The sequence below is a fragment of the Ursus arctos genome, unplaced genomic scaffold (assembly GCF_023065955.2).
Source record: "Ursus arctos isolate Adak ecotype North America unplaced genomic scaffold, UrsArc2.0 scaffold_21, whole genome shotgun sequence".
Taxonomy (NCBI): domain Eukaryota; kingdom Metazoa; phylum Chordata; class Mammalia; order Carnivora; family Ursidae; genus Ursus; species Ursus arctos.
Genome location: NW_026622886.1, coordinates 30,016,502 through 30,029,603, shown reverse-complemented (window position 1 = coordinate 30,029,603; position 13,102 = coordinate 30,016,502). Strand labels below are relative to the sequence as shown.

General features: G+C 38.9%; 1 protein-coding gene across 2 annotated transcripts in view; it reads right to left on the bottom strand.

Annotated features, from left to right (window-relative positions):
• The window catches only part of PPFIA2 (PTPRF interacting protein alpha 2), a 465,096-nt gene that overhangs the window by 27,834 nt on the left and 424,160 nt on the right, over positions 1–13,102 (bottom strand). For both annotated transcript variants that reach the window (XM_026499958.4, XM_044384552.3), the window contains exons 21-22: positions 4,614–4,695; positions 2,165–2,365 (exon numbers count right to left, since the gene is read on the bottom strand). In XM_026499958.4, the coding sequence (XP_026355743.1) occupies positions 2,165–2,365; positions 4,614–4,695 (283 nt within the window). The remainder of the gene's footprint in view (positions 1–2,164; positions 2,366–4,613; positions 4,696–13,102) is intronic.

The following is a 13,102-nucleotide window of genomic DNA, read 5'->3' as shown; positions in this document are numbered from 1 at the left end:
ATATTACCTGTCTTTGAACTGTTAATTCCTCTTTGAAGACTTATTCGACCAGAAATGGTTTCCCCTTCTTTGGAATTCCAAAACTCTTTGCTTCTGCCTACCACTGAGGAATTAAACTATCACATCTCCTACTAAACCTAGTGGTGAGCAAGTCTTACTTTCCTGACCACAGCTTGTCCTCTCTCAAGTCAAGGCCATATAGATTTGAAAGCCTCTGTCATGGTTGGTAGTTGTACATGGTTGTACATGGTTGTACAATCACCATTCTTAAGATGAACGTTTCCTGACGACTCTCTACAATTCGCCAGGCACTGAATTAAGGCCTGGGGACCGTGGAAAACTGATAATATCCTTGGTTGGCTTTAGTGGAGGATAAATTAAGAGAAAATTTTAATTGGTTTTTATAAATATATGGAGTGGTAATGCAGGAAGGGAAGAAAACCAGATTTTGGTGCATAGTGAAAGCTTTTTCAATGAAAAACATTCAAGAATCATTCGATGAAGGATGAACTGGGGAAGGATGCCCATCCTGGAGTGGGGGAAGAATATTCCAGGCAGAGTGAAGAGCAATTGCACAAGGTCACAATCACCCACGAGCATGAAAGTTTAGAAAGTTGAAAGCAGTTCTGTGTCACTGGGAGCCTGACCTGGGGAGATAAAGCCTTTGAGGTGAACTGAGGTTAGAACGCTAGATCGTGAAGAGTCTCACAAGTTCTCTCCACATTTGACTGTTCTTCAAACAACTGAATATGCTCTTACTTTCAATAGTTTGTGATTTATATTTCTTAAGTTCACTTAGACATTTTTAGAAAAATACTGCTTAATTATTCTATTTTCCATTAAGAAATGGATTTGGGTGCTAAATAAAAATCATAAAATATATTATACTTTTCATCTTGAAATTGGGACTTCAAATGCTCCAATTCTGCATTTTCAATAACTGTGTATGCATTTGCTCTTAGGAAGAGTGTTGATACAAGCCAGTTGTGATTGTTTCTCTCTGGGTTGGAAATTAAACTCTATCAGATCTGAATTTGGTTTACAATACCTATTCTAATAGCCTACTCAGTTTTTACATTAAACATATTCTGTATTATTTCTTAGCTTAAGTAATACCACAGCTATAGTATACATTATATACATTTAAAAATAATGTTATATATAAGAGTTTGTTAAATTATATCTTTTTTCTACATCTTATTTAGAAAGAAGTTAAAATGGAATTATTCAAGAAAGATAAAATCTTTTTAAATTTGAGCTGGTATTTCTGGCATTAGGATCTAGTATACTGGGAAGGAATGTAAAGATAGATAACAATAAACATGAAGCCAAATCTTTCAGACTGTTGAAGACCACAGAGAAAAAGTTATACTCAAGTTTAGTTTTGTGTCTGAAAACTGCAATAAATACCACTTTTCTTTTACCCACATCTCAAATTTACATCATTCTTCCATATTTTGTTATTCTGCATAAGACATGGGACCAGAGAAATTCAGTTAACATCAGAAATCATATCCTTTACCAGCAAAAGATATGTATAATTCAGGAATGGTCTAAATAAAGAATGAATATTATTTGGAGTTGTTCTTAGTATATGAATTTGTCATCTGGCATGCATTTTCTTTTAGACATTTTGTTCTTTCCTAGCATTGGGATAGGGACAAAATTATGAGAAGAATAGGGATTTATAAATGAGAAGCAAAGAGAATTTGAAGGAAGATTTTCCATTTGGTATTTATAAAATATCAAATATCTGCATAGTTGCATAATTATGAAAACTGAGTAAGACGTAGTGAGTTCAGCATTGCACTTTCAAAAAGCACTAAGGCCAACGGCTCATCTCCTGTTTTTTTTTCTTTTAAAGGGAATATCCTAAAAAAGGGTAAACTTGGGATCTTGTTGCCTGGGAGAAAAACCTAGACTTTAGTTGGAAACTAGCTCAAAAGTCTATCTTGGTCACAGCCTTCAAGTCTGATCGGAATCACACCTCCTCGCTTGAAAACCTATTAAAAGTAGCAGCGAGGTTAATGAAGGGCGTGTTAAGTCGCTTCAGAATAATTCATGCTGACACTGAAAGGTGTGCTGCCACAGTCTCGCTCTGTGGACTTACAGAGGCTGCTATTTGCCCAGCACTGGGAGGGGGAAGGGGCACAAGCTGACTCACAGTTCGGGATGTCGGAGGTGCCGAAGGACTTGTTAGGGAAACCATCTCCTGGATTGCTAGTCGCAGCTTTAAGCGATGCAGGGGATTGCTGATTCCGATTTCTCTCTGGATCTCAGTGTCTGATAAAGCAGACATGATGGCACCACTTTTCACGTTGGCCCGGCAGGCCGCTACGTACCAAGCAGGCATTCCCAACCAGAGCTGTTGGATAGGGAAAAAATACATACACAGATTTTACTAATCGTTAATAGTGTCTCCTATGTGCTAGGCACTATTGTAAGTACCTTACACCTATGGACTCTTTTACTGCCCAAACCCCAAAAGATAGATGCTATTATTATTTTCCCCAGATGACACAGAGGCATAAAGGCATTAAGCAATTTATTAAAAAAATATCAGCTAGGCAGTGATGGAAATAAAGATTTGAAATTGAGCCCTATGGTGTGCCATTTAAAAACTAATTTATATTATTAGCTTAAACATAATAGCTGCACATCCCCAAATCCACCCGTGCCCCCTTGGATTTAAGGACAAGAAGAAGAGCCACAAGCTGCATCTGGTAAAGGCTCAACCGACTTTGTTTAATGCGTGAATTCAATTTATAAATCTCCTTTGGAATTCTGAGGGCAAAGAGGTTCTGTCGCAGAAAGAGACAGCTCTACCACCTCCAGCCATGATTTTGATCAAAGCCTGAATTGTAGTTCAGCCCCATTTCTCACATGCCTACCTACAGCCTGCGATAGTTGTGTGACCTTAAGTTGATGTTCTGCATGAACAAAGTTTTGGAGGATAAAATGATGTGCTAAAGGATGAGAATGAAGTTATACACATCTGGAAAATCCTTGCCCATACGTTGTTATCAGTATAGTCCCTAATTAGTCTTTCGAGAAGTTTCTGGTGTTGATAAATGGTGTGTGAAGCATCAGACTTACATGTGCATAGCATTCCTACCAGGCTGTGCACACAAGGAGGCGCTAAAGGAGGTGAAATTTAGGAGCCCTCCTTCACTGGATCACCCCGCTCATTCATCTTGTTTATTCTGTTTTATAATTTGCGTCACTGTAGGAAGCACATTATGAGCAATTTCTGTGTCCTCAGGATAGGTTTAATTAGCACAGAACTTCACTGCCTGTCATTTCCTAGCTCCTCAATGTCGCTAAAGCTTGTTTCTTTTTTATCTAAGGGTTTGTTCACCACTTGCCAAAACAGCAGCTAACTCTCTGTCAAACTGCGGCTCATTTTATTGGAGTGACACCGAACAAAAAAACTGCTATCAATTTTGAAGTGTGCTTTCTTAACCACGTTGACTTATAATTGATTTTTAAAGTATTGCAATTGTAAAAGCATGTTTGGAAGAAGCAGCTCTGATCACCAATATACTGAAAATCCCCTGACTGATAGGAGAGGATAAAATAAAGCAAGACACAGGCTTTTTTCACTCAGTCCAAGAAAAAAATGCAAAGTATGTCTCTATATCTATCTAAAACTAGTTTTTAAACTAAATTAGGTTTTCATTTTTTTCTCACTGATTAATTTGTTAGCTCTGGATATGATAGGATAATGAAAGTCAGCAATTTTATAATCTCCAACCACTTAAAACAATGGGTTCCAATAGCCTCTGCCAGGCAAAAAAAAAAAGCCTATTTTCTTCTTTGCCCTGACACCGACATCTCCTAGCAGCTGCCAGCAGCCCACACTAGAGAACTGAATGGAATCGGCAGTGAACACTACTAATACGTGGTACGAAGGCATCTTTTGTGATCAAATGTGCGTCTCCTTCTCTGTCCCAGTCTGCTTCTGCTGCCCTGCCAACCTGCTCAGGTGTTGTTTTTATCTCTCCAGGCCCCAGTGTTCTGCAGAAAATGCTGAATGTAGTTCTTGTTTCATTGTAACACTCACTTGAGACCCAGAGGAGAACAAGGAGATAAGTATTCTCTTGTTTTATTCCAAGTGGCTAAACCTACCTGGCCTCTAGGCTTTAGAAAATTAGGTTCTGGAATTAATTTACAAGCAAAGGAATGGTTCTCTATGCAATCATGTGACAGTGATCTCCTGGGTCACACAGAAGTGTTGAATATAGAGACAGCTCTTCTCTGTAACCTGCTGATGAGGAAGAACTCTGGACTGATGGATGGGGACAGATGTTTTCTTGTGATAACAGATATGTGGCTCAATAACGGTCTTCTCTTTCTCTGGACATGAAGATGGTAAGATTTAGAGAAACTTCCTTTCATCCCACTAGATGCTTCCTTCCGCCCCAATCATAAGAATGTATCAGAGTAAGATCAAAGCGATACCCACGGCCCCCTGGATAAAGCAAATATTCCCTTTATAAGCTATTCCAGCCTGCTGGAGAGCTGTGCCTTCAGGAACCCATCCTTACCTGTATCTACAAATAGTATCAAACCGAAGTGATGAGTTTAAGAGCTTTCTGGTTTAATTCTCTTACCTCCAGCCATGCAACCACAGTGGGCCCATCCCACTGAGCAAAAGGTAATCCCTTCCTCCGAGCCTCTTCTAGAAGTTCATGCCTGAAGTACACAGCAAAGATTATGAGTTAGGTAGCATGGAAAAAGACAGTGGTGATTATTTTTAATGACAATATTTTTAAAAAACCAATAATCCTTTACATACTTTTTCTGAGATAATACAGAATAACAGAATTCTTTCTTCCTTTTATTAATACATGGAAACCACCCATTGATTTTATGAGTGAAACTCTGACATCTAAAAATAATTTCTCCCAACATTTATTCACAAAATTCAAACATTAAATGTTAATGGACTAAGAAGCTGAATTATATTATCAGCAAATATCTTATCTCTTTAACAAGAAAATGGCCCACATATGCATATTCAAGCACACATTATGGGATCTAAATGAGGCTTCTTCCATCTGCCTTGCTCACTTCTCTTTACGATTTCAGTGATAGAGAAAACGTCTGTATATAGAGGCAGTAGATAAATTTGGTTATTTTAATCCCATTCAAGACATGTGCTTCATTTCAGTGTGCTCTCCAGGTCCAGGTAGCTGTATTCGGAGGTCGGTTGTTTTTTTTTCTCCATCTAGACTATGAAATTACCTCTCATTTAAAGAGAACTTGGAGGGAAATTAACTTCTATCACTAGAAAGCAATGTAAGGTGTGAAATTCAATAGTACATTCCTTTTCATTTATAGTCACTCCTGTTTTTAATGAAAGTGAAACACCTCAATGACAACAAATGGTTGTTTCTGATAGCAAAATGTTGTAAAGAGCCTTGACAAATGCATTACTAATCATTGTCTCTCCTACCGAGCCTTATAACTGACATCCATTTACAAAACCAGTTTGAGTCGTTCGTTGTTGAAATAGCAAGTATGTGTCGAAACTCAAACTGATATATATCTGACTAGGACTATATTGGAAAATATATTCTCTGTTCCTTAGTATGCTTTGATCTTACAACAAATGATAAAAATGTAGTATATTATTTACTCTTTTAAATGTATGTCTTTCATGCTTAGGAATCTATCAATAATATCACACGTGAACTCCAAAATGAAACATTTGATTATTTCTTACCATCAAACAATCAATTGCTTATTATAATATGTTAAGATACAGTTGACCCTTGGACAACACGGGGGCTAAGGATGCCAACCCCCTGCACAGTCAAAAATCTGCACTGCACTTTTGACTCTCCAAAAACTTAACTACTAATAGCCTACTGTTGACTGGATGCCTTACTGACAACATAAACAGTCGATTAACACATATTTTGTATGTTATATATATTTTATACTGTATTCTTATAGTTAATACAGAGAAAAGAAAATATTATTAAGAAAATCATAAGGAAGAGAAAATACAATACTATAGTGTATTTATTGAAGAAAATTCTCATGTAAGTGGGCCCGAGCAGTTCAAACCCACGGTGTTCAAAGGTCAACTGTACATAACTGAAAATGCTTTTCAGTGAGAACTTCCCACATTTGCAGTGGATGCTGCCAACAAATATTCAGTGTGAAAAAGAAACAGAGGCAAAACCAACACTGAAGTTACAGCAGCTGAAGAGACACCTAAACCAACAGCTGTTTCATTGGAGGGAATAGCAGGGCGAGTGCAGGTAAGTTCCCTGTGTAAGTTATTCAGCACTTGTGACAGGAAACAATGACCGGTGCCCTGAATCCCAAGTGGAAACTAGAGGGGCTTCTTCACCTGGATTGCTATACCATCCCCCATTCCCTCGGACTTCCCAACATTCTCTCATTGAAAAACAGACTCAACTAGCCTAGCTTCACTGTTACTGGTATTGAGAGAAAGGGGTTGAAGGGTCAACCAACCAACCATCAGATACTCATCGTAAGCACCTGTTGCGAGCGTAGACTTGCGCTCTATGTGAGAAATACAGGCATGGACCCAGTTTTTCACAAGATCCCTGGCTAGATAGAAAAAGCAAACACATGAACTGTCTAAAAACACAATATATACACAAATAGTTGCTAAAACTTGGTGATGCATGTTCTGACCCAGAGGATTTTGGAAAATGGGTCAATAGCAATGGAAACAACTGGAGAAGGCATTGTGGCAACCAAGCCAGCTTTGAAGGGCACGTGGAAAGGCATTCTAAGCAGGACAAGCAGTAAGGCTGGAAGGTCGGAGGAAGGACTTGGCATGGAATATGTGGAAGCCAATGGAGAGTAGGCCTCCAAGGAGCTGAGGGGCCTTATTCAGAGTTATAATGTGATGTCCAGTAGGGCAAGAAACACTTCCAGTGAAGTGGCAGCTGAGTGGCAGTAAAGGGGAAGAAACAAACATACATTTACAGCTGCTTTTGGCTACATTTAGTAAAAAGGCAAGAAATATGTACTTAACACCTAGGAAGCACATAACAGTGTCACAGGTGAATGAATTCTATGAGCTGTACAAAAGCCATCTTAAAAAGTTAGAACACTTTAATTGTGAAACTTCTGACGAGCTCTGTAAAAATACCACACCACACAAGCCAGAGTGAACGTTTTCCAACGATTCAGATACTGTAACTTCTCTGCTCACAACCCTCCAATCACTCCTTGTCTCACTGAGAATAAAAGGCTAAACAGCACCTTGCATCCACCCTCCCACCCTCTTCAACTCTGATTCAGAGGCTACCTCACATAGCGACACTGCCTCCTCGCTGTTTCCTAGAAACAGCTCAGGACTCTTTCTGCCTCAAGACCCTTGTACCCACTATTCTCTCTATACGGAATGCTTGGGCCCTCTATCTCCACATGGCTCACTCCCTCTCCTACTTTTAATATTTACTCAAATGTCACCTTCTCTGCGTGTCTCCCCTCCTCCCTCCTTCAACCCCCACCAGACATTCTTTATCCCTCTTCCTTGATGTACTTCTCTCCACGGCACTTATCTTCGAACACAGAGTATCATTTACACCTCAGTCTATTATATCCCAATCAAATATAAGCTCAAGGAGGACCAATGTTTTCACATAGTCTGTTCAGAGATAATTAGAAGCATCCAGAACAAGGTCAGGCACAAAGTGCTCAATAAATAGTTGTGAATGTTGAACATGCCTGCCAGTGTTCACAGGTGCTTGCTAGAGTAAATTGAGCCCCATAATGTATATATATATTTTTGTAGTCCAAATATCTTTTTCCATTTTGGCTTACAACACCATTCAAAGGTTTCAAAAAAAAAAAAAATCCTTAAATTTTGTTTCCTCTTGAGCCAGTCTGTCACAGTCACACACACTCCAGCTGATCCTGAGTCTGACCTGGCTTGGGGTCCCTGCCAGCAGTCTGGTGAAGATGTAATCCGATGTGCTCAGATAGCTCCATTTTCTGTCTGAACAGAAACTTAATTGCACAACTGTTTGTGAAATCTTTGGGCAATCTGGCCCTTGAAAGAGTTTTCTTTGTTTTTGTTTTGTTTTGTTTTATTTAAACCACAAACTCTTGTAACCATAATGACTTTAGTAAGAATATGCTAAGATTATAAGAAAAGGGACCTCTAGTTCACTGGATTCTGTCCTTTGGTCCCCAGCTGGCAGGGCTGGAGGCCACGTAAAGGCTTTTGAGCTGAAATGGGGGAGAAACTGCCAGATTAGGGGTGGAAGACGGGGATACGCAGCAGAACTGCACGCCACGACTTTAACTCCAAATACCTTAATCTGAGGGCAGAATCAAACTGTGTACAGAAATGCACTGAAAGTCTCAAAGCAATACTAGATTTAATTCTTCTCAATCTTAAAAAACCCTGTACCATACAGAATTTATAACAGACATATATCTGGGTGTATGGCATGAGAAGGAAGCAATGTTTAAAAAAAGATAATATAGGCAAAACTATAGAAATTGGAAATCACTGAGTTTAATACATGATGATTTTCTAACAGATTATTAAGGGTAAGCATTAATTGTATCGGGGCATGCTTCTTCTCATGAGATATTTTGGGGTCACTGACAGAGAAATAGTGACCTGAACTGTCTAGGAAATATTAAATAAAAAATTGATTTGCCATAAACAGGCATTTTGAATATACTGGTGTTCTCTGTTCAACCAGTCCATGTGTGGAAAGGTATGCAGATATTCTGTACTCTGGATTCAACCTTTTCAAAGGTCAAGTGAGTGTTATTCCAGAGCAAGGCTATGATCAACTTTCCCTAGTACGTGTAAGTCTGGAAATTGCTGTCTTTGCATTTAGACCTAAAGAAATGTTTTTGTTTATCTTTCTCTTTTTTTTTTTCCCTCCAGACAATCTAATACTCAACCATCTTTTTCCAAAGGATAATTTATGTATCACTATAGTTACGGGCATGCATTTTTGTTCTAAGATGCAGACTAGATTTTAGAGGATATCAGTAGCACTTTTTTTTAGAAATTTTATCTGGCTCAGGGCTGTCATCACCTGTGTGAAAACTCAAAGAAAAGTACTAATTGTACTGAATAAGAAAAACTTCTGAATTGTTGAGTATTTTCAAGAAACACATTCTGATCTAAAATAAAGAATGCCATTAGATTCCCCAAAAGGCGTCAGACTTCCCTGAAATAGGTGTCAATGAGTTACTGTGATTGGAAAGTGACACCTTAGGAGGCCCAACAGGTGGGGAACGCTTCGGTGTGAGTCATTTGCATGCCCGTATATAACTGTGCAGAGGGGAGCCTGATAACTGTGCATGCTAGACCTGACCTGAGGACAGGAATTTCTGGATAAACAATCAAGAGTGTCTAACAAATGTACATGAATCAAGGGCATTTGCCAGGCTTGTAGTTTCTTTTTTCTTAAGATTTTATTTATTTATTTGACAGAGAGAGAGACAGCCAGCAAGAGAGGGAACACAGGCAGGCGGAGTGGGAGAGGAAGAAGCAGGCTCCCAGTGGAGGAGCCTCATGTGGGGCTTGATCCCAGAACGCCAGGATCACACCCTGAGCCGAAAGCATACGCTTAATGACTGAGCCATCCAGGAGCCCCAGGCTTGTAATTCTAACTCCTAAACCACATGAATTTAAGCAAGTATGACTTTGCCTCAGTGACTCAATCTAAATGGAAATGTCTGGCTTCTCCTTTTTTGGTTTTATGTCTTTCCTCAGCTATTGCAGTTTTGATCTAATTGGTGGAGTATGCCTGTGTATTTGTAAGTTATGTTTCTACCACACTCAACAATGTCCTCATGCCTCCCCGCCTTGTCTCCCCACTCACTTTGTCTTTTCAAGACACACAAAAATAATTCTCTGAAGCCATCCTTTCCCTGCTCCTGAGGCAATATTTACTAGTTCTCTGCATAAGCACCCTAGAATAATAACCATTCCTACCTACAGTAACTTTAACATTTTATCGACTCAGAAATTCAGTCGGTTTTATTCTTCAGTGAACACAAAACCTGGCACATAGTAGGTCTGTAACAAAATCAGATGACTGACTACCTAACAAATTTGGTTAATCCTGGGGGATGCAAAGTTCTCTGTCCTCATGCCCTCACAGTAGGGGAACACAACTCATAACTCAACATGTTTAAGACAGTGTTAAACTCAGAGAAATAAAGTTCATTAATTACTCAAAAAAGTCACAGACTACAGGGCCAGTAAAATCTCCTTTCTCATATTCTTCTCAGTGTGGACGGTTCATCACTGTCAGTGAAAAAAGACTTTGTTCTCAGACCACTTAGCCTACGATGCTATTTTAGGATTGCCAACTTGTGCTATGACTGTGTGTAGAGCATACAGTACCCTTTCTTCTGTCACTCACGATGGCCGAGCCAGTCACCATCCATTTAATGCCTGCCCATTTCCCCTTCATATTTTCTATTTCATCTTTCTTTACTTTCTATTCTCGTTGCCACCATACTTTTTTTTCAACCCTTTAATTGGTTCCTATCTCGAATTCTCTAACCCTTCTAATACACTGGCATAAAAAAAAATCTGCAGGTAAGAGAGCAGCCTCTAAAGTCTGATTGCTTAGGCTTGATTCTTGGCGCCTCCTCTTCTTAGCTGTGCATCCACAGACAAGTCACTTTACCTCTCTGTGCCTCAGTATCCTCATCTGTAAAATAAAGCTGATAATAGTACCTACATCAGAAAGTGACTTGAGAAAATACATGTAATGTGAGGAAGCAGCTGATGGATGTGAGCAGTTAACTTCTGTCGTAGCATTGTCCTCTGACAACCCTCCAATGGTTCTTTAAGTGTCTAAAGTATAACCCTCAACCTGAATTACAAACACTAAATAGGTTTGGTCTTGATTTACCTTTCTAATCATCTTCACTTACTTCTCTTTTCTTTAAGATTTTACTTATTTATTTGACAGAGAGAGAGGCAGTGAGAGAGGGAACACAAGCAGGGGGAGTCGGAGAGGGAGAGGGAGACGCAGGCTTCCCGCTGAGCAGGGAGCCTGATGCGGGACTCAATCCCAGAACGCTGAGATCATGACCTGAGCCAAAGGCAGACGCTTAACAACTGAGCCACCCAGGTGCCCCATCTTCACTTACTTCTAACCAGAACTGAGAACCTACTTTTGCAAATAATTTGTGCATTACTAATTCTATCACTGCGAGTACCATTTTCCAGAGCTGAGTTCTTCCCCTTCTTCAACTATCAGAATCTTACTGTTTACCTAAATCATGACCCTTCCTTTCATTTTTGTGGTAATCCCATTCCACAAGGACTCTTCATCCTTCAAAATCTGGAAATTTAGTGTCAAAAATCACCACAGAGATTGTTAATTAGTACCACATGCATGCATCTCATCTCCCACCCAAGACTCTAAAGTTCTGGAGATGAGAGTTTGCTCTTCCACCGCCTCTTGCTTTTCTGCCCATGCTCTAGCCAAGAGTATCTCTTCAATGGTTGTTACATTGTACTCCACAAAACTGTCAATGTTGAGATTCTCCATGGGATCTCTGATGACAAGGTGAATTCTAAGTATTTTGTTTTTGGTAACATCAAACTATGCATTGCATCTTAAAAAGGAATAAGAATTTTGTTTAGTAATTACCTGTACTGGTTATTCAGAAAGAGAAAAAAAATGTACTCTATAACATTAAATATTTTACAAATCGATTGACCACTACCAATTTTATTCAAATTCTCACCATTTGTGAATCATGGCAATGGACGCCCAGTCTCTCTGTCTCGTTTGGTACCCCCTCCTTCCCATCCTTTTTCCAACTCCCAATGCAATCCTCATAAACACAGATTTTTTTGTTAAGACTTACATAAAAACCTTCTCATTGTCCTAAAAATTAAAGGTCAAATACCTTAGCATGATGGCAAAAACCCTTAATAATCTCCAGACTCTTGTGCTCAATCAGTGCTGAAACATTTCCCCCCAAACCTCATTCTATTTGACCCTCTGTGACTCTTATCTGTCTTTTTCTTATGACTGAAACATCCTTTTTTGCATCAGAATCGTGGCAAACTCATACTTGTCCTTCAGACACAGCTAATGCTTTATCTTTCCTGTGGAGATTCCAAGACCTCTCCCAGGCAGAATGAAATTTCTCCTCCATACAAAGATTATAATTTGTGTATACTCCAATTATTGTACTTCTTATACCTCTCATTTAAAATGTGCCATAATAGAGATTTACCTAATGTGCTCTCTTGTCTCACCTAAACCACTTCTATTCTTCAGAAATACGGTATCATGGTTTGAAAGGACAAAGGAACTGGATGTAGACAAATCAGGGTTTGGATCCCAGACAACAATAGCTAACATGCACTTACCACATATTCTGTGTGAAGACCTGTTCTAAGTGCTTTATATGTATAATTTCTTTAATCTTCAAAATGACAAGATACATATTGATACTCATTTGCAGATGAGGACACCGGAGAGCACAGGTCACTTGGAGCATAGAAGTGGGTGGCAAAGCCAGAATTTGAGCCCCAAACACTTGGCCACAGAGTTAACATTCTTAACCCCCATACAGTCCTTTAGCTAATTATCCTTTGAATTTTTCATAACTGAGAAAGGAGGGTAAACTGACTATAAGAATTTGATTACATTAAAACAAATATCACCCACTTCATTGTTAGTATTAAAAAAAAAAGATAGTCTCCCACTTTTCTTTCTTTTCTTGTGGTTCATTTATATTTAGAAGTGGTATGTATTTACTTGGCCTCCTGGGTAATATGTGTAGTCTTTACCCCTACTATCATACCTTCTAATCCTCAACACAATAAGAAAAAAAAAAGAAGCTGTGCCTTTTCTTTTCTTATTCCTTCTTAATATCAGGTTGTGTACCTCTGTCAGAGGAAAGAGGTTGGTCTCATTTATCTAATTGGGAAGGAAAAGCTGAATTTCTTGTAACTTGTTTCAATTGATTTTACTAGTTCAATTGATTTTATGTGATTGTAATACTAAGTAATTCTCTGATTGAAACATTTATCTTAAGGGCTTATTTACTTACTGTAGCACATGACAAGCAATTAGTTATTGATATAAGCAGAAGAAATAAA